Below are 22,705 nucleotides of genomic sequence, written 5' to 3' on the forward strand. Positions count from 1 at the left end.
AGTAATTACTGGAACAATGCAAGCTGTAGGTTGTAAAAGAAAACCCTGATGAATAAATAATTTCTTTAGAAGACCCTCTAACTTCTTATTCATAGGGTCTTTGAAAGCACAACTGTCCTCGATCGGTATAGTTGTACGCTTAGCCAGGGTAGATATAGCTTCCTCCACCTTAGGGACTGTCTGCCAAGAGTCCCGAATAGTGCCTGATATGGGAAACATTTTCTTAAGATTAGGAGAAGGAGAGAACGGTATTCCTGGTCTATCCCACTCCTTTTTTTATAATTTCTGAAATTCTTTTAGGAACCGGAAAAACATCAGTGTAAGTAGGTACCTCTAGATATTTGTTCATCTTACACAACTTCTCTGTTGGTATCACAATAGGGTCACAATCATCCAGAGTCGCTAAAACCTCCCCTAAGTAACAGGCAGAGGTGTTCAAGCTTAAATTTAAAAAGGACATAACGTCTGAATCTGTCTGAGATAACATATTTCCTGGGTCTGAAAGTAAGGATGAAATCCGTGGACTCGTCGTATCTTGTAGAAGAAATCTGACGGTCAGGAGTAATTGAGGACTGGAGTTGAAAAACACTGAACTACATGAGAACCTTAACACACTCTTATAGTAGAGTCATTCTTATGTAAAATACAGATGCCAAATCGATCATTACTCATGCACGCAGCTTACACACTGTATAATTATGGGTTTGTGAAAGCACTCACTGGTATCCAACTGGGAAAATGTTTCCTTCACAGACTGAAAGATCAGAGAGCATTCCCAAACTGTCTACCTTCATAGAACCTGTGCAAAAAGGAAAATTGGTGAAAAACTTTAGCTTGTACAAAAAGAGCAGAGAATACAAATCAGAGTTATCTAAATTACCCAAACCCCATAAAATTCCCATTAAATTAACGTTAGTCTCACCTATCATCATGTGAATGCTTTCTGGCTCCAGACCCTGCAGAAACTTCCTTTTGAAGCTGATCCCTTCAAAGTCAACATAAACCCTACGTAGCACGTCAAAATCATTGGGAGAAACAGTCTGAAAACAAGAGGTTTAGAATAAACAGACTAGTATTACTATGGCTAAAACATTCCTAACTATAATTCACTCTGTTTTCTTCCCACTATGCAGCAGCACATGACAGTTTACGCTGAGTATTTATGTTCCGATGATTTTAAAAGACATCACATCCTGGTACGTGTCACTAAAATGTGCAGCAATCGGTAAACAGGAGGAAGGGAAGCCCTAATACAGTATGACCACAAACTGTCCAATTAGCACATGCAGACCCAAAGCACAACCTACATTCATGCGATTTCTTCTTACATCACCTCCTGCTGTTAAAGCATCTAAACTGGAGGGAGTATGTATTGGGTACTTGTAAAGTGCAGCTAATCACCCGTTAGGGTCTCAAGGCGCTGCTCATTTTATCGACCTCGGAAGGATGAAAGGCTGAGTGGACCTCGCCGGGGATCGAACCTGCAACCCTTGGGTTGCTACAGAGCTCAGCCACAGTGCCTTAGCATGCTGAGCTATCTGTCCGGAGGTGATGTAAGAAGAAATAATGTGATTTCTTCTTAATTCACCTCCTGCTGTTATAGCATCTAAACTGGGAGGAGTAGGAGCCATATGTAGTATTTACTGGCCAATTTGAAGCCTGTAAATACTAAAAGCGTGGGAGCGAGCTACATTCACTTCAATGGCGCAATGTGACTAGACTATGTGCAGAATTATATAACATTATTTTGTATGTTTACTGTCCCTTTAAGCATTAAAATTATCACAGTATATAAATGTATTTTGTCCTGACATAAAACAGACGCTTGGAACAATGGGACAGGAAAGTAAGGGGTTACTGTAGCACTCACTCTCACTCTATATAGAGATATAAAATCATTCATACTTTATTCATTATAAGTTAAAACCAGGATAAACATCCCTAGTGGATAAATTATGCTACCCAAAACCACCTATTTAGTAAAGATAAAAGCAAAGTGGGCCCTCCTAACACTCCTCTGTTTCCTGGCCGATAACTGGAAGCGTCGGCATCAGGTGACTGGAGTGATAGGATGAGCCGGTAGAGAACGTGCTATACGTTCTCTACCGGCTCATCCTATCACTCCAGTCACCTGATGCCGACGCTTCCAGTTATCGGCCAGGAAACAGAGGAGTGTTAGGAGGGCCCACTTTGCTTTTATCTTTACTAAATAGGTGGTTTTGGGTAGCATAATTTATCCACTAGGGATGTTTATCCTGGTTTTAACTTATAATGAATAAAGTATGAATGATTTTATATCTCTATATAGAGTGAGAGTGAGTGCTACAGTAACCCCTTACTTTCCTGTCCCATTGTTCCAATTATATTTTTGAGGGGTAGCACCGGAATTCTATAATTCCTATCTCATCTATTATTACAGTGTAGTGCCAGTTTGATTTTCTTTTTGTTCCTAGTATAAAACAGACGCTTCCATGACTTTGGGAAAAGTAAAGCTACAGGGGTTAGAGGACATTCCCTGACAATTCTAAGGAACATGAAATTATACTTAAGGATGGGGATATGAAAATAAATAAAAAGCCTTGGTCAGAAGTGAAGGGGTACTTAAAGGGGGAATAGGATGAAACGCCAGAGTAAAGCACATAAAGCCATCACTCACAAATATACTATTAATAGAAAAAAAATGGTTTGTAAAAGATCAATCTGTGAAGTGTATCCATGTTTCCCACCTATCTGCAAGAGAACACAATATTTAGTGATATGAGGAGACAAGAAGGTGCCGTGTTCTCACCGTGCCGTCCAGTAGTTTTGTATGTTTTTGGCAAAACATCTTCTTGTCGTCTTGAAAGCTGCAGCAGCTTGCACGAGCGCACATGAAGTGGAAGTTACTGAGGCAGGTGGATAAGCAGCAGCCAACTGTGGCTCCTGTCTTTGAACAATACTCGCAGCGCTGTAAGAAAAAAGAGAAGTCAATTGTAAAAACAGTGAAAGGCCTGTTACACCACGCTGCATGGTAAATTGGCCATTTCATAAGTGTAAACGTAATCTCTCATGTCTTGTAGATGTAGTAGTAATAATAATATTATTATTATTGGTACGGTAAAGTCAAAATGAAACGCACATGATTCAGAGTGAATGCGATTTCAAACAACTTTCCAACTTGCTTTTAGTATCAAATTGGTTTTGTTCTCTTGATATCCCTTGTTAAAGAGCAAAGCTAGGAAGGTTGATAGAAGCTCAGGAACGTGCATGCATCATTAGCAGAAATGTTTGTTTCTACATATAACACTGCCAAAAAAACAGAATTTATGCTTACCTGATAAATTACTTTCTCCAACGGTGTGTCCGGTCCACGGTGTCATCCTTACTTGTGGGATATTCTCTTCCCCAACAGGAAATGGCAAAGAGTCCCAGCAAAGCTGGTCACATGATCCCTCCTAGGCTACGCCCACCCCAGTCATTCGACCGACGCACAGGAGGAAATATATATAGGAGAAACCATATGATACCGTGGTGACTGTAGTTAGAGAAAATAATTCATCAGACCTGATTAAAAAACCAGGGCGGGCCGTGGACCGGACACACCGTTGGAGAAAGTAATTTATCAGGTAAGCATAAATTCTGTTTTCTCCAACATAGGTGTGTCCGGTCCACGGTGTCATCCTTACTTGTGGGAACCAATACCAAAGCTTTAGGACACGGATGAAGGGAGGGAGCAAATCAGGTCACCTAAATGGAAGGCACCACGGCTTGCAAAACCTTTCTCCCAAAAATAGCCTCCGAAGAAGCAAAAGTATCAAATTTGTAAAATTTGGCAAAAGTGTGCAGTGAAGACCAAGTCGCTGCCTTACATATCTGGTCAACAGAAGCCTCGTTCTTGAAGGCCCATGTGGAAGCCACAGCCCTAGTGGAGTGAGCTGTGATTCTTTCAGGAGGCTGCCGTCCGGCAGTCTCATAAGCCAATCGGATAATGCTTTTAAGCCAAAAGGAAAGAGAGGTAGAAGTCGCTTTTTGACCTCTCCTTTTACCAGAATAAACAACAAACAAGGAAGATGTTTGTCTGAAATCTTTAGTAGCCTCTAAATAGAATTTTAGAGCACGGACTACGTCCAAATTGTGTAACAAACGTTCCTTCTTTGAAACTGGATTCGGACACAAAGAAGGTACAACTATCTCCTGGTTAATATTTTTGTTGGAAACAACTTTCGGAAGAAAACCAGGCTTAGTACGCAAAACCACCTTATCTGCATGGAACACCAGATAGGGTGGAGAACACTGCAGAGCAGATAACTCTGAAACTCTTCTAGCAGAAGAAATTGCAACCAAAAATAAAACTTTCCAAGATAATAACTTAATATCTACGGAATGTAAGGGTTCAAACGGAACCCCTTGAAGAACTGAAAGAACTAGATTTAGACTCCAGGGAGGAGTCAAAGGTCTGTAAACAGGCTTGATTCTAACCAGAGCCTGAACAAATGCTTGAACATCTGGCACAGCTGCCAGTCTTTTGTGAAGTAAAACAGATAAAGCAGAGATCTGTCCCTTCAGAGAACTTGCAGATAATCCTTTCTCCAAATCTTCTTGTAGAAAGGATAGAATCTTAGGAATTTTTATCTTGTTCCATGGGAATCCTTTAGATTCACACCAACAGATATATTTCTTCCATATTTTATGGTAAATTTTTCTAGTTACAGGCTTTCTAGCCTGAATCAGAGTATCTATTACAGAATCTGAAAACCCACGCTTTGATAAAATCAAGCGTTCAATCTCCAAGCCGTCAGTTGCAGTGAAACCAGATTCGGATGTTCTAATGGACCCTGAACAAGAAGGTCCTGTCTCAAAGGTAGCTTCCATGGTGGAGCCGATGACATATTCACCAGGTCTGCATACCAAGTCCTGCGTGGCCACGCAGGAGCTATCAAGATCACCGAGGCCCTCTCTTGATTGATCCTGGCTACCAGCCTGGGAATGAGAGGAAACGGTGGGAATACATAAGCTAGGTTGAAGGTCCAAGGTGCTACTAGTGCATCTACTAGAGTCGCCCTTGGATCCCTGGATCTGGACCCGTAGCAAGGAACCTTGAAGTTCTGACGGGACGCCATCAGATCCATGTCTGGAATGCCCCATAATTGAATTATTTGGGCAAAGATTTCCGGATGGAGTTCCCACTCCCCCGGATGGAATGTCTGACGACTCAGAAAATCCGCTTCCCAATTTTCCACTCCTGGGATGTGGATTGCAGACAAGTGGCAGGAGTGATCCTCCGCCCATTGGATTATTTTGGTCACTTCTTCCATCGCTAGGGAACTCCTTGTTCCCCCCTGATGATTGATATATGCAACAGTCATGTTGTCTGATTGAAACCTTATGAATTTGGCCTTTGCTAGTTGAGGCCAAGCTTTGAGAGCATTGAATATCGCTCTCAGTTCCAGAATGTTTATCGGGAGAAGAGATTCTTCCCGAGACCATAGACCCTGAGCTTTCAGGGGTTCCCAGACCGCGCCCCAGCCCACCAGACTGGCGTCGGTCGTGACAATGACCCACTCTGGTCTGCGGAAGCTCATTCCCTGTGACAGATTGTCCAGGGTCAGCCACCAACCGAGTGAATCTCTGGTCTTTTGATCTACTTGAATCGTCGGAGACAAGTCTGTATAATCCCCATTCCACTGTCTGAGCATGCACAGTTGTAATGGTCTTAGATGAATTTGTGCAAAAGGAACTATGTCCATTGCTGCAACCATCAATCCTATTACTTCCATGCACTGCGCTATGGAAGGACGAAGATCAGAATGAAGTACTTGACAAGAGCTTAGAATTTTTGATTTTCTGACCTCTGTCAGAAAAATCCTCATTTCTAAGGAATCTATTATCGCTCCCAAGAAGGGAACTCTTGTTGACGGGGACAGAGAACTTTTTTCTTTGTTCACCTTCCATCCGTGAGATCTGAGAAAGGCTAGGACGATGTCCGTATGAGCCTTTGCTTTTGACAGAGACGACGCTTGAATCAGGATGTCGTCCAAGTAAGGTACTACTGCAATGCCCCTTGGTCTTAGAACCGCTAGAAGGGACCCTAGTACCTTTGTGAAAATCCTTGGAGCAGTGGCTAATCCGAATGGAAGTGCCACAAACTGGTAATGCTTGTCCAGAAAAGCGAACCTTAGGAACTGATGATCTTCCTTGTGGATAGGAATATGTAGGTACGCATCCTTTAAATCCACGGTAGTCATAAATTGATTTTCCTGGATAGTAGGTAGGATCGTTCGAATAGTTTCCATTTTGAACGATGGAACCTTGAGAAATTTGTTTAGGATCTTGAGATCCAAAATTGGTCTGAATGTTCCCTCTTTTTTGGGAACTATGAACAGGTTGGAATAAAAACCCATCCCTTGTTCTCTTATTGGAACTGGATGAATCACTCCCATTTTTAACAGGTCTTCTACACAATGTAAGAATGCCTGTCTTTTTATTTGGTTTGAAGATAATTGAGACCTGTGGAACCTTCCCCTTGGGGGTAGTTCCTTGAATTCCAGGAGATAACCTTGAGAAACTATTTCTAGCGCCCAAGGATCCTGAACATCTCTTGCCCAAGCCTGAGCAAAGAGAGAAAGTCTGCCCCCCACCAGATCCGGTCCCGGATCGGGGGCCATCCCTTCATGCTGTTTTGGTAGCAGTGGTAGGCTTCTTGGCCTGCTTACCCTTGTTCCAGCCTTGCATTGGTCTCCAGGCTGGTTTGGGTTGTGAAGTATTACCCTCTTGCTTAGAGGATGTAGAATTAGAGACTGGTCCGTTTCTGCGAAAGGGACGAAAATTAGGTTTATTTTTAGCCTTAAAAGACCTATCCTGTGGGAGGGCGTGGCCCTTTCCCCCAGTGATGTCTGAAATAATCTCCTTCAAATCAGGTCCAAATAATGTTTTACCCTTGAAAGGAATGTTAAGCAATTTTGTCTTGGAAGACACATCCGCTGACCAAGACTTTAGCCAAAGCGCTCTGCGCGCCACGATAGCAAACCCTGAATTTTTCGCCGCTAATCTAGCTAATTGCAAAGCGGCATCTAAAATAAAAGAGTTAGCCAATTTAAGTGCTTGAACTCTGTCCATAACCTCCTCATACGAAGATTCTTTATTGAGCGATTTTTCTAGTTCCTCGAACCAGAAACACGCTGCCGTAGTGACAGGAACAATGCATGAAATTGGTTGTAGAAGGTAACCCTGCTGAACAAAAATCTTTTTAAGCAAACCCTCTAATTTTTTATCCATAGGATCTTTGAAAGCACAACTATCTTCGATAGGAATAGTAGTGCGTTTGTTTAGAGTAGAAACCACCCCCTCGACCTTGGGGACTGTCTGCCATAAGTCCTTTCTGGGGTCGACTATAGGAAATAATTTCTTAAATATAGGGGGGGGGGGGGGGACAAAAGGTATGCCGGGCCTTTCCCACTCCTTATTTACTATGTCCGCCACCCGCTTGGGTATAGGAAAAGCGTCGGGGGGCACCGGAACCTCTAGGAACTTGTCCATCTTACATAATTTCTCTGGAATGACCAAATTGTCACAATCATCCAGAGTAGATAATACCTCCTTAAGCAGTGCGCGGAGATGTTCTAATTTAAATTTAAATGTCACAACATCAGGTTCAGCTTGTTGAGAAATTTTTCCTGAATCTGAAATTTCTCCCTCAGACAAAACCTCCCTCATGGCCCCTTCAGATTGGTGTGAGGGTATGTCAGAACAGTTATCATCAGCATCCTCTTGCTCTTCAGTGTTTAAAACAGAGCAATCGCGCTTTCTCTGATAAGTAGGCATTTTGGATAAAAACATAATTTATGTAAGAACTTACCTGATAAATTCATTTCTTTCATATTAGCAAGAGTCCATGAGCTAGTGACGTATGGGATATACATTCCTACCAGGAGGGGCAAAGTTTCCCAAACCTCAAAATGCCTATAAATACACCCCTCACCACACCCACAATTCAGTTTAACGAATAGCCAAGAAGTGGGGTGATAAGAAAAAAGTGCGAAAGCATATAAAATAAGGAATTGGAATAATTGTGCTTTATACAAAATCATAACCACCACAAAAAAAGGGCGGGCCTCATGGACTCTTGCTAATATGAAAGAAATGAATTTATCAGGTAAGTTCTTACATAAATTATGTTTTCTTTCATGTAATTAGCAAGAGTCCATGAGCTAGTGACGTATGGGATAATGATTACCCAAGATGTGGATCTTCCACACAAGAGTCACTAAAGAGGGAGGGATAAAATAAAGACAGCCAATTCCTGCTGAAAATAATCCACACCCAAAATAAAGTTTAAAGAAAAACATAAGCAGAAGATTCAAACTGAAACCGCTGCCTGAAGTACTTTTCTACCAAAAACTGCTTCAGAAGAAGAAAATACATCAAAATGGTAGAATTTAGTAAAAGTATGCAAAGAGGACCAAGTTGCTGCTTTGCAAATCTGATCAACCGAAGCTTCATTCCTAAACGCCCAGGAAGTAGAAACTGACCTGGTAGAATGAGCTGTAATCCTCTGAGGCGGAGTTTTACCCGACTCAACATAGGCAAGATGAATTAAAGATTTCAACCAAGATGCCAAAGAAATGGCAGAAGCTTTCTGGCCTTTTCTAGAACCGGAAAAGATAACAAATAGACTAGAAGTCTTTCGGAAAGACTTAGTAGCTTCAACATAATATTTCAAAGCTCTAACAACATCCAAAGAATGCAATAATTTCTCCTTAGAATTCTTAGGATTAGGACATAATGAAGGAACCACAATTTCTCTACTAATGTTGTTGGAATTCACAACTTTAGGTAAAAATTCAAAAGAAGTTCGAAACACCGCCTTATCCTGATGAAAAATCAGAAAAGGAGACTCACAAGAAAGAGCAGATAATTCAGAAACTCTTCTGGCAGAAGAGATGGCCAAAAGGAACAAAACTTTCCAAGAAAGTAATTTAATGTCCAATGAATGCATAGGTTCAAAGGGAGGAGCTTGAAGAGCTCCCAGAACCAAATTCAAACTCCAAGGAGGAGAAATTGACTTAATGACAGGTTTTATACGAACCAAAGCTTGTACAAAACAATGAATATCAGGAAGAATAGCAATCTTTCTGTGAAAAAGAACAGAAAGAGCAGAGATTTGTCCCTTCAAGGAACTTGCAGACAAACCCTTATCTAAACCATCCTGAAGAAACTGTAAAATTCTCGGTATTCTAAAAGAATGCCAAGAAAAATGATGAGAAAGACACCAAGAAATATAAGTCTTCCAGACTCTATAATATATCTCTCTAGATACAGATTTACGAGCCTGTAACATAGTATTAATCACAGAGTCAGAGAAACCTCTTTGACCAAGAATCAAGCGTTCAATCTCCATACCTTTAAATTTAAGGATTTCAGATCCTGATGGAAAAAAGGACCTTGTGACAGAAGGTCTGGTCTTAACGGAAGAGTCCACGGTTGGCAAGTGGCCATCCGGACAAGATCCGCATACCAAAACCTGTGAGGCCATGCCGGAGCTATCAGCAGAACAAACGAGCATTCCTTCAGAATCTTGGAGATTACTCTTGGAAGAAGAACTAGAGGCGGAAAGATATAAGCAGGATGATACTTCCAAGGAAGTGATAATGCATCCACTGCCTCCGCCTGAGGATCCCGGGATCTGGACAGATACCTGGGAAGTTTCTTGTTTAGATGAGACGCCATCAGATCTATTTCTGGAAGTTCCCACATTTGAACAATCTGAAGAAATACCTCTGGGTGAAGAGACCATTCGCCCGGATGCAACGTTTGGCGACTGAGATAATCCGCTTCCCAATTGTCTATACCTGGGATATGAACCGCAGAGATTAGACAGGAGCTGGATTCCGCCCAAACCAAAATTCGAGATACTTCTTTCATAGCCAGAGGACTGTGAGTCCCTCCTTGATGATTGATGTATGCCACAGTTGTGACATTGTCTGTCTGAAAACAAATGAACGATTCTCTCTTCAGAAGAGGCCAAAACTGAAGAGCTCTGAAAATTGCACGGAGTTCCAAAATATTGATCGGTAATCTCACCTCCTGAGATTCCCAAACTCCTTGTGCCGTCAGAGATCCCCACACAGCTCCCCAACCTGTGAGACTTGCATCTGTTGAAATTACAGTCCAGGTCGGAAGCACAAAAGAAGTCCCCTGAATTAAACGATGGTGATCTGTCCACCACGTTAGAGAGTGTCGAACAATCGGTTTTAAAGATATTAATTGAGATATCTTTGTGTAATCCTTGCACCATTGATTCAGCATACAGAGCTGAAGAGGTCGCATGTGAAAACGAGCAAAGGGGATCGCGTCCGATGCAGCAGTCATAAGACCTAGAATTTCCATGCATAAGGCTACCGAAGAGAATGATTGTGACTGAAGGTTTTGACAAGCTGAAATCAATTTTAGACGTCTCTTGTCTGTTAAAGACAGAGTCATGGACACTGAATCTATCTGGAAACCCAGAAAAGTTACCCTTGTCTGAGGAATCAATGAACTTTTTGGTAAATTGATCCTCCAACCATGATCTTGAAGAAACAACACAAGTCGATTCGTATGAGATTCTGCTAAATGTAAAGACTGAGCAAGTACCAAGATATCTTCCAAATAAGGAAATACCACAATACCCTGTTCTCTGATTACAGACAGAAGGGCACCGAGAACCTTTGTAAAAATTCTTGGAGCTGTAGCTAGGCCAAACGGCAGAGCCACAAACTGGTAATGCTTGTCCAGAAAAGAGAATCTCAGGAACTGATAATGATCTGGATGAATCGGAATATGCAGATATGCATCCTGTAAATCTATTGTGGACATATAATGCCCTTGCAGAACAAAAGGCAAGATAGTCCTTACAGTTACCATCTTGAACGTTGGTATCCTTACATAACGATTCAATATTTTTAGATCCAGAACTGGTCTGAAGGAATTCTCCTTCTTTGGTACAATGAAGAGATTTGAATAAAACCCCATCCCCTGTTCCGGAACTGGAACTGGCATAATTACTCCAGCCAACTCTAGATCTGAAACACAATTCAGAAATGCTTGAGCTTTCACTGGATTTACTGGGACACGGGAAAGAAAAAAATCTCTTTGCAGGAGGTCTCATCTTGAAACCAATTCTGTACCCTTCTGAAACAATGTTCTGAATCCAAAGATTGTGAACAGAATTGATCCAAATTTCTTTGAAAAAACGTAACCTGCCCCCTACCAGCTGAGCTGGAATGAGGGCCGCACCTTCATGTGGACTTAGAAGCAGGCTTTGCCTTTCTAGCAGGCTTGGATTTATTCCAGACCGGAGATGGTTTCCAAACTGAAACTGCTCCTGAGGATGAAGGATTAGGCTTTTGTTCTTTGTTGAAACGAAAGGAACGAAAACGATTATTAGCCCTGTTTTTACCCTTAGATTTTTTATCCTGTGGTAAAAAAGTTCCTTTCCCACCAGTAACAGTTGAGATAATAGAATCCAACTGAGAACCAAATAATTTGTTACCCTGGAAAGAAATGGAAAGTAGAGTTGATTTAGAAGCCATATCAGCATTCCAAGTCTTAAGCCATAAAGCTCTTCTAGCTAAAATAGCTAGAGACATAAACCTGACATCAACTCTGATAATATCAAAAATGGCATCACAGATAAAATTATTAGCATGCTGAAGAAGAATAATAATATCATGAGAATCATGATCTGTTACTTGTTGCGCTAAAGTTTCCAACCAAAAAGTTGAAGCTGCAGCAACATCAGCCAATGATATAGCAGGTCTAAGAAGATTACCTGAACACAGGTAAGCTTTTCTTAGAAAGGATTCAATTTTCCTATCTAAAGGATCCTTAAACGAAGTACCATCTGACGTAGGAATAGTAGTACGTTTAGCAAGGGTAGAAATAGCCCCATCAACTTTAGGGATTTTATCCCAAAATTCTAATCTGTCAGACGGCACAGGATATAATTGCTTAAAACGTTTAGAAGGAGTAAATGAATTACCCAATTTATCCCATTCTTTGGAAATTACTGCAGAAATAGCATTAGGAACAGGAAAAACTTCTGGAATAACCACAGGAGATTTAAATACCTTATCTAAACGTTTAGAATTAGAATCAAGAGGACCAGAATCCTCTATTTCTAAAGCAATTAGTACTTCTTTAAGTAAAGAACGAATAAATTCCATTTTAAATAAATATGAAGATTTATCAGCATCAATCTCTGAGACAGAATCCTCTGAACCGGAAGAGTCATCAGAATCAGAATGATGATGTTCATTTAAAAATTCATCTGTAGGGAGAGAAGTTTTAAAAGATTTTTTACGTTTACTAGAAGGAGAAATAACAGACATAGCCGCCTTGATGGATTCAGAAACAAAATCTCTTATGTTATCAGGAACATTCTGCACCTTAGATGTTGAAGTGACTGCAACAGGCAATGGTACTTTACTTAAAGGAAATATTATCTGCATTAACAAGTTTGTCATGACAATTAATACAAACAACAGCCGGAGGAATAGCTACCAAAAGTTTACAGCAGATACACTTAGCTTTGGTAGATCCAGCACTAGACAGCGATTTTCCTGTAGTATCTTCTGACTCAGATGCAACGTGAGACATCTTGCAATATGTAAGAGAAAAAACAACATATAAAGCAAAATTGATCAAATTCCTTAAATGACAGTTTCAGGAATGGGAAAAAATGCCAAAGAACAAGCTTCTAGCAACCAGAAGCAATGAAAAATGAGACTTAAATAATGTGGAGACAAAAGCGACGCCCATATTTTTTAGCGCCAAATAAGACGCCCACATTATTTGGCGCCTAAATGCTTTTGGCGCCAAAAATGACGCCACATCCGGAACGCCGACATTCTTGGCGCAAAATAACGTCAAAAAATGACGCAACTTCCGGCGACACGTATGACGCCGGAAACGGAAAATAATTTTTGCGCCAAAAAAGTCCGCGCCAAGAATGACGCAATAAAATGAAGCATTTTCAGCCCCCGCGAGCCTAACAGCCCACAGGGAAAAAAAAGAGTCAAATTTTTGAAGGTAAGAAAAAATGAATAATTCAAATGCATAATCCCAAATATGAAACTGACTGTCTAAAAAATAAGGAAAGTTGAACATTCTGAGTCAAGGCAAATAAATGTTTGAATACATATATTTAGAACTTTATAAACAAAGTGCCCAACCATAGCTTAGAGTGTCACAGAAAATAAGATTTACTTACCCCAGGACACTCATCTACATGTTTGTAGAAAGCCAAACCAGTACTGAAACGAGAATCAGCAGAGGTAATGGTATATATAAGAGTATATCGTCGATCTGAAAAGGGAGGTAAGAGATGAATCTCTACGACCGATAACAGAGAACCTATGAAATAGACCCCGTAGAAGGAGATCACTGCATTCAAATAGGCAATACTCTCTTCACTGCATTCACTGCACGCTGAGAGGAAAACCAGGCTCCAACTTGCTGCGGAGCGCATATCAACGTAGAATCTAGCACAAACTTACTTCACCACCTCCATCGGAGGCAAAGTTTGTAAAACTGAATTGTGGGTGTGGTGAGTGGTGTATTTATAGGCATTTTGAGGTTTGGGAAACTTTGCCCCTCCTGGTAGGAATGTATATCCCATACGTCACTAGCTCATGGACTCTTGCTAATTACATGAAAGAAATGTTTGCTATAGAGTTATCCATTACAGCAGTTAATTGTTGCATGGTAATAAGAATTGGCGCACTAGATGTACTAGGGGCCTCTTGTGTGGGCAAAACTGGTGTAGACACAGAAGGGGATGATGTAGTATCATGTTTACTCCCCTCATTTGAGGAATCATCTTGGGCAATATCATTATCTGTGGCATTGCTGTCCCTACTTTGTTTGGACACTATGGCACAATTATCACATAAATTTAAATGGGGAGACACCTTGGCTTTCATACATATAGAACATAGCTTATCTGATGGTACAGACATGTTAAACAGGCTTAAATTTGTCAACAAAGCACAAAAAACTTTTAAAATAAAACCGTTACTGTCACTTTAAATTTCAAACTGAAAACACTTTATTACTGAATATGTGAAAAAGTATGAAGGAATTGTTCAAAATTCACCAAAATTTCACCACAGTGTCTTAAAGCATTAAAAGTATTGCACACCAAATTTCAGAGCTTTAACCCTTAAATTAACGGAACCGGAGCCGTTTTTACATTTAACCCCTATACAGTCCCAGCTATATGCTTTGCTGAGACCCAACCAAGCCCAGAGGGGAATACGATACCAAATGATGCCTTCTATAAGCTTTTTCAGTGATTCTTAGCTCCTCACACATGCACCTGCATGCCTTGCTCTCCAAAAACAACTGCGCATTAGTGGCGCGAAAATGAGGCTCTGTCTAACTAGAAAAGGCCCCCATCTGAAAAAGGTGTCCAACACAGTGCCTGCCGTTTTTCTAAACAATCCCCAAGATTATAATAACCATTAATAGTTAGAATCTGCAAAATATGCCTAGCAAAGCAATCGTTTTAGCCCAGAAAAATGTCTACCAGTTTTTTAAGCCCTTATGAAGCCCTTTATTCTTTTATTTAACTAAGAAAATGGCTTACCGGTCCCCATAAGGGGAAATGACAGCCTTCCAGCATTACATAGTCTTGTTAGAAATATGGCCAGTCATACCTTAAGCAGAAAAGTCTGCCAACTGTTTCCCCCAACTGAAGTTACTTCATCTCAACAGTCCTGTGTGGAAACAGCAATCGATTTTAGTAACTTCTGCTAAAATCATCTTCCTCTTACAAACAGAAATCTTCATCTTTTTTCTGTTTCAGAGTAAATAGTACATACCAGCACTATTTTAAAATAACAAACACTTGATTGAAGAATAAAAACTACATTTAAACACCAAAAAACTCTTAACCATCTCCATGGAGATGTTGCCTGTGCAACGGCAAAGAGAATGACTGGGGTGGGCGGAGCCTAGGAGGGATCATGTGACCAGCTTTGCTGGGACTCCATTTCCTGTTGGGGAAGAGAATATCCCACAAGTAAGGATGACACCGTGGACCGGACACACCTATGTTGGAGAAACATAATTTATGCTTACCAGATAAATTCCTTTCCTTCCTGGAAGGGAGAGTCCACGACTCCATTCCTTACTGTTGAGTAATACAACACCTGGCCACCAGGAAGAGGCAAAGAAACCCCAGCCAAAGGCTTAAATATCCCACCCACTTCCCCTATCCCCCAGTCATTCTGCCGAGGGAACAAGGAAAAGTAAGAGAAACATCAGGGTATAAAGGTGCCAGAAGAAATATAAAAAGGGAGCCGCACAAAAAATAAAAAAAATAATAATTACGGCTGGAGTCGTGGAATCTCCCTGCAAGGAAGGAAAGGAATTTATCTGATAAGAATAAATTATGTTTTCCTTCCATAAGGCCACAACTTAATTCCTTACTGTTGGAAAAACTATACCCAAGCTCCAGAGGACACCGAAGGAATAAGAAGGGAACAAAAAAGAGGTGGGCCCTATTCTGAGGGCACAACAGCCTGCAAATTGTTTCTCGCGAAAGTTGCTTCAGCCAAACACATCAAACTTGTAAAATTAAGAAAAAAGAAAATGTATGCTTACCTGATAAATTTATTTATTTTTTTACATGATGAGTCCACGGATCATCTTAATTACTAATGGGATATTCACCTTCTGGCCAGCAGGAGGCGGCAAAGAGCACCACAGCAAAGCTGTTAAATAGCTCCTCCCTTCCACTCCAGTCATTCGACCGAAGTTAAGGATAAAAAGGAAAAAACAAGGTGCAGAGGTGTCTGAAGTTTACAATAACCAACAACCTGTCTTCCAAAAACAGGGCGGGCCGTGGACTCATCATGTCAAAAAAGAAATACATTTATCAAGTAAGCATTAATTTTCTTTTCTTTTTAATGACACGATGAGTCCACGGATCATCTTAATTACTAATGGGATTCAATACCCAAGCTAGAGTACACAAATGATACGGGAGGGACAAGACAGGGAATCTAAACGGAAGGCACCACTGCTTGAAGAACCTCTCTCACAAAAGCGGCCTCAGCCAAAGCAAAAGTGTCAAATTTATAGAACTTTGAAAAAATGTGAAGAGAGCACCAAGTTGCAGCCTTGCAAATCTGTTCCATAGAAGCTTCATTCTTGAATGCCCATAAGGAAGCCACGGCCCTCGTATAATGAGCCATAACTCTCTCTGGAGGCTGCTGTCCAGCAGTCTCATATGCAAAACGAATGATACTCTTCAGCCAGAAAGAAAAAGTAGTAGCCGTAGCTTCCTGTGCCTTACGTTTTCCGGGAAAAATCACAAACAAAGCAGAAGACTGGCAAAAATCCTTAGTCGCCTGCAGGTAAAACTTTAAAGCACAGACCACGTCCAAATTGTGCAGAAGCCGTTCCATCTGAGAAGTAGGATTAGGACACAAGGACGGAACAACAAACTCTTGATTAATGTTCCGATCAGAAACAACCTTAGGAAGAAATCCTAATTTAGTACATAAAACTACCTTATCTGAATGGAAAATAAGGTAAGGGGACTCATACTGCAAAGCAGAGAGTTAAGACACTCTACGAGCAAAAGAAATAACAAGAAACAAAACTTTCCAAGAAAACAACTTAAAATCTAAGGAATGCATAGGCTCAAACGGAGCCCCTTGAAGAACTTTGAAAACTAAATTCAGACTCCAAGGAGGAGTAACTACTTAGAACACAGGCCTGATCCTGACCAAGGCCTGACAAAATGATTGTACATCTGGAACATCTGCCAGACGTTTGTGTAACACAATAGATAAGGCAGGGATCTGACTCTTTAGGGAACTTGTCGATAATCCTTTCTCCAAACCCTCTTGTAGAAAAAACAAAACATCTAGGAATTCTAACTCTACTCCATGAGTAGCCCTTGGATTCACACCAATAGATTGTTATGGTATAGCCCTGATATCGAGGGTTAATACCAGATGAAAGATGCCCTTAATACGGGAATAGCAACACACAAACCCAGTTAATATACCGAATGGGGAAAATACACTAAATCCTTCTCTCCTGGAACAGGCAAAAGAATAATTCAAAGTAGCACTCCCCCCCCCCCCCCAAAAAAAAAACGAGACCAAGCTCCGTCTTGAGGGTAAAACAGGAATCAGCAAGAGCTGTGGGTTTATTTTTCTTATATACACATTTTTACACATTAGTACCACCCACAGGATTTTGTAAAACAACCAATAAACACATACAATACTCTCAGACACTCCCACAAAAAATCCTCCCCTCTGCCTGTGATATAATTACCTTACACAATGGGTGATGCAGTTACCTTACACAATGGTAGATACAATTACCTTACACAATGGTTGATACAATTATCACAGACAGAGAAATACAGTTCAATTGCCATGGAGCCAAAGTCTTTCATTATACAAATGGGCTACATGGCATAGCTATCTGGAGTATCAATGTTCAAATAGGCCAAGTACTGAATGACCCAGCTTTCGTGTCTTTGAAGGGGAAAAGTAAGCGCTTCAACATGGGGCTATAGTCTAAAGGCAGCAGGCGGGCAACCAGGCTACTTCAATGCACAGTGGCGAGATTGGAAAAGGGGAGAGATGTGACAAGACCAAACAGACTAACAGGATATCCGACCTCCTGCCGGTCAGTGCCCTGGTTAGTCCAGCAACCCACCCACAAAACACAATCAGCAGTACAGCCCACCCACAATAAATGGTCACTACACCTGGGTAGAGGAGAAACTTGTCCATGTCCAGGTGCCTCACCACGGCTGTGTGGGGGACTGGTACGCTGAATTGCTGGGTTGCGAGGTGGGCAGAGAACAGCTGTACTCTGCCCGGGTGCCAGCTCTACCACGGAAGTAGCCTGGTGGGAGCCTGGTTGCTGGAGGGGGACTGTCTCCCCTTTGGATACATAGCTGTGCTGCTGGAGGGGGAGACCAATCTTCTCCCCTTTGGACAAAGCACCATGCTGCTGTAGGGGGAGACCGACTGTCTCCCCTTTGGCTAAACAGCCCTGTTGCTGGGGGACAGGACTAACTGTCCCTACCCCCTGTGCTGTAAGTGCAGAGACCACGGTCCCATCTGCACGGTTGTGGGGCTTACTGTCTCCCCCTGGTGCGATAAGCTGCCGTGGGGAGAGGGGGTAACAAGCTCCTTTCCCATACATACTTCCAGCCGCTGGGGAATGGAGACTGGGCTTCCAATCCCCTGCTTCTCACTCTGCTGATGGGGGGCAGAACAGATTGTCTCTGCCCCCTGTAACTCAGCCTGCCACTGGGGAATGGAGACTGGGCTCCCAATTCCCTGCAGGACCGGTGGAGAGACCTCGGTCCCATCTCCACCGGCCACCTGGGGTCCTTCCCAGTAAATCTCCACAATATCTTCCCAGCTGAACGGGTCTGGGTCTGTCACCTTGCTGTCCTGCTGAGCCTTCCCTATAGAATGGAAGAGATCTCGGTAGTCTTGCTCCAGTTCCCACTCCAGGGTTGCTAGGTGAGCCAGGTCTTGCTCTACCTCACGGGGGTCAATCCAGTCATGCCTAGCCTCCCTCTCATAGAAAATGTCCTGAAGTCTGGTCTGCGCAGGGCTCCCGAAGTCAGGCTCTGCAAAAGCTTATCATAACAAGCCAGGACCATCAAACTCCTCTCCCTCTGGTTTGTCATGCTCGGCTGTCCAGGGTATATACTGTGCCATATACCACCAGAGCGCCTGGTAGGCATCCTCCAGCCATAGCTCCTGCCATACCCGGTGCTCTAGTTCCTTCACCCATTCCACCAGGGGCTGCTCTCCCAGGAAGGGCATCCGCAGGGCCACTTGCTTCTGCAACCGCTGCTCTTCACTGGGGAGACTCTCACCCCGCTGGTATTGTACATTATCCAGGGCCTGGTACCAGATGCTTTTCCTTAATGCATCCCGGCCATCCAGGTCCTCCTCCTCGTATAACACTGCTGGTTCCATTCTGTTGCTTTTAGGGTCGCTGTACTGGGACATGCGTTGCCCCCAACTTGTAAATCCCCGGATGTGTAGTTGCTCTTCTGGGCGATGATGACTATCCCGTCGCTTGCCACCAATTGTTATGGTATAGCCCTGATAGAGGGTTAATACCAGATGAAAGATGCCCTTAATACGGGAATAGCAACACATGAACCCAGTTAATATACTGAATGGGGAAAATACACTAAATCCTTCTCTCCTGGAACAGGCAAAAGAATAATTCAAAGTAGCAGTTCCCCCAAACACGAGACCAAGCTCCGTCTTGAGGGTAAAACAGGAATCAGCAAGAGCTGTGGGTTTATTGTTCTTATATACACATTTTTACACATTAGTACCACCCACAGGGTTTTGTAAAACAACCAATAAACACATACAATACTCTGACACTCCCACACAAAAACATCCCCTCTGCCTGTGATACAATTACCTTACACAATGGGTGATGCAGTTACCTTACACAATGGTTGATACAATTACCTTACACAATGGTTGATGTAATTTTCACAGACAGAGAAATACAGTTCAATTGCCATGGAGCCAAAGTCTTTTGTTATACAAATGGGCTACATGACAGCTATCTGGGGTATCACTGTTCAAATAGGGCAAGTACTGAATGACCCGGCTTTCATGTCTTTGAAGGGGAAAAGTAAGCATTTCAACATGGGGCCATGGTCTAAAGACAGCAGGCGGGCAACCAGGCTCCTCCAATGCACAGTGGCGAGATTGGTCTCGTCACAGAGATATTTACGCCAAATCTTATGGTAAATCTTTCTAGTTACAGACTTACAAGCCTGAATCATGGTCTCTATGACCGAGTCAGAAAAACACTGCTTGGATAAAATTAAGCGTTCAATCTCCAAGCAGTCAGTTTCAGATAAACTAGATTTGGGTGAAGGAAAGGCCCCAGAATTAGAAGGTCCTTCCTCAACGGAAGTCTCCAAGGTGACAGAGATGACATGTCCACCAAATCGGCATACCAAATCCTGCGAGGCAAAGCTAGTGCAATGAGGATCACCGATGCCCTCTGCTGCTTGATTAAGGCAATTGCCCAAGGAAGAAGAGCAAACTGAGGAAATAAATATGCTACATTGAAGATCCAAGGGACCGCCAGAGCATCTATCAGTTCCGCCTGGGGGTCCCTGGACCTCGACCCGTATCTCGGCATTCTGTCGAGATGCCATGAAATCCGATTCCGGCTGACCCCACTTGAGAATCAGGCCGTAGAACACTTCCGGATGGAGTTCCCACTCCCCCGGATGAAAGGTCTGCCTGTTAAGGAAGTCCGCCTCCCAGTTGTCCACCCCTGTGGACAGATAGCAAGAATGGGCCTCCTCCCACTGATTATTTTGGTTACCTCTGTCATCGCTAAGGAACTCCTCGTTCCTCCCCTGATGATTGATGTAAGTCACAGAAGTTATGTTGTCCGACTGGAACCTGATAAACTGGACCGAGGCTAACTGAGGCCAGGCCAGAAGAGCATTGAAGACCACTCTCAGCTCCAGAAAGCTGGAGTCTGTAGTCACAATCACCCAAGATGGTCTGCGAAAGCAGGTTCCCTGGGAGAGATGATCTCAAGACAACCACCATTGAAAAGAATCCCTTGTCTCCCGCAAACGTGATGATGTCCATTGCCGCCACCATCAGCCCGATTACCTCCATGCACTGAGCCACTGATGGCCGAGGAGTGGACTGAAGGGCTAGACAAGAATCGAAAATCTATAATTTCCTGACTTCTGTCAGAAAAATCTTCATTGATAGGGAATCTATTATGGTTCCCAAGAAAGCTACCCTTGTATTTGGTACTAAAACTCTTTTCCAAATTTACCTTCCACCTGTGAATAGCAGTAAGGATAACACCATGTCTGTGTGGGATCTTGCTTGTTGTAAAGATGGCGCCTGGACTAGGATTTCGTCCAGATAGGGCCCCACTGCAATGCCCCGTAACCGAAGCACCGCCAACAGCGATCCCAGAACCTTTGTGAAATTCTGGGAGCTGAGGCAAGACCGAAGGGAAGAGCCACAAACTAAAAGTGTTTGTCCAGAAAGGCAAACCTTAGGAACTTGTGATGAACCCTGTGAATGAGAACATGCAGGTTTGCGTCCTTTAAATCCACTGTTGTCATAAATTGACTCCTCTTGGATCAAAGGGAGAATGGAACGAATAGTTTCCATCTTGAAGGACGGCTAAGACCAAGCGTTTAATCTCTACACAGTCAGCCTCAGAGAATCTAGAATTTTGATAAACGAAGGGACCCTGTATCATCAGATCTCTGACAAGGTAACCTCCACTGATGAGATGAGGACATTCCCACCAGATCCGCAAACCACGTCCTTCGCGGCCACGATGGAGCAATCTGAATCACAGATGCTCGCTCCTGCTTGATGTGAGTCCTTAAAAGGGACACTGAACCCAATTTTTTTTTTCGTGATTCAGATAGAGCATTGCATTTTAATCAACTTTCTAATTTACTCCTATTATCAAATTTTCTTTATTCTCTTGGTATCTTTGTTTGAAATGCAAGAATATAAGTTTAGATGCCGGCCTATTGTTGGTGAACAACCTGGGTTGCTATTGCTGATTGGTGGATGAATTTATCCAACAACAAAAAAAGGGCTGTCCATCGTCCTAAACCAAAAAAAAAAAAGCTTAGATGTCTTTTTCAAATAAAGATAACAAGAGAACGAAGAAAAATTAATAGGCGTAAATAAGAAAGTTGCTTAAAATGGCATGCTCTATCTGAATCACGAAAGAAAAAATTTGGGTTCAGTGTCCCTTTAAGAGTAATGTTAGCCGAAGGATCATAGGAAAAACATAATGTAAGAACTTACCTGATAAATTCATTTCTTTCATATTAGCAAGAGTCCATGAGCTAGTGACGTATGGAATATACATTCCTACCAGGAGGGGCAAAGTTTCCCAAACCTCAAATTGCCTATAAATACACCCCTCACCACACCCACAATTCAGTTTAACGAATAGCCAAGAAGTGGGGTGATAAGAAAGGAGCAAAAGCATCAAAAATAAGGAATTGGAATAATTGTGCTTTATACAAAAAAATCATAACCACCACAAAAAAGGGTGGGCCTCATGGACTCTTGCTAATATGAAAGAAATGAATTTATCAGGTAAGTTCTTACATAAATTATGTTTTCTTTCATGTAATTAGCAAGAGTCCATGAGCTAGTGACGTATGGGATAATGAATACCCAAGATGTGGAACTTCCACGCAAGAGTCACTAGAGAGGGAGGGATAAAATAAAGACAGCCAATTCCGCTGAAAAAATAATCCACAACCCAAATCAAAAAGTTTTAATCTTATAATGAAAAAAACTGAAATTATAAGCAGAAGAATCAAACTGAAACAGCTGCCTGAAGTACTTTTCTACCAAAAACTGCTTCAGAAGAAGAAAAAACATCAAAATGGTAGAATTTAGTAAAAGTATGCAAAGAAGACCAAGTGGCTGCTTTGCAAATCTGATCAACAGAAGCTTCATTCCTAAAAGCCCAGGAAGTAGAAACTGACCTAATAGAATGAGCCGTTATCCTTTGAGGCGGGGACTTACCCGACTCTACATAAGCATGATGAATCAAAGACTTTAACCAAGATGCCAAGGAAATGGCAGAAGCCTTCTGACCTTTCCTGGAACCAGAAAAGATAACAAATAGACTAGAAGTCTTT

General features: G+C 42.1%; 1 protein-coding gene across 2 annotated transcripts in view; it reads right to left on the reverse strand.

Annotated features, from left to right (window-relative positions):
• Positions 1-22,705, reverse strand: part of KMT2B (lysine methyltransferase 2B) — a 559,096-nt gene that overhangs the window by 215,496 nt on the left and 320,895 nt on the right. For both annotated transcript variants that reach the window (XM_053690169.1, XM_053690168.1), the window contains exons 23-25: positions 2,789-2,947; positions 923-1,040; positions 721-799 (exon numbers count right to left, since the gene is read on the reverse strand). In XM_053690169.1, the coding sequence (XP_053546144.1) occupies positions 721-799; positions 923-1,040; positions 2,789-2,947 (356 nt within the window). The remainder of the gene's footprint in view (positions 1-720; positions 800-922; positions 1,041-2,788; positions 2,948-22,705) is intronic.

Source organism: Bombina bombina, chromosome 8 (genome assembly GCF_027579735.1).
Source record: "Bombina bombina isolate aBomBom1 chromosome 8, aBomBom1.pri, whole genome shotgun sequence".
NCBI lineage: Eukaryota > Metazoa > Chordata > Amphibia > Anura > Bombinatoridae > Bombina > Bombina bombina.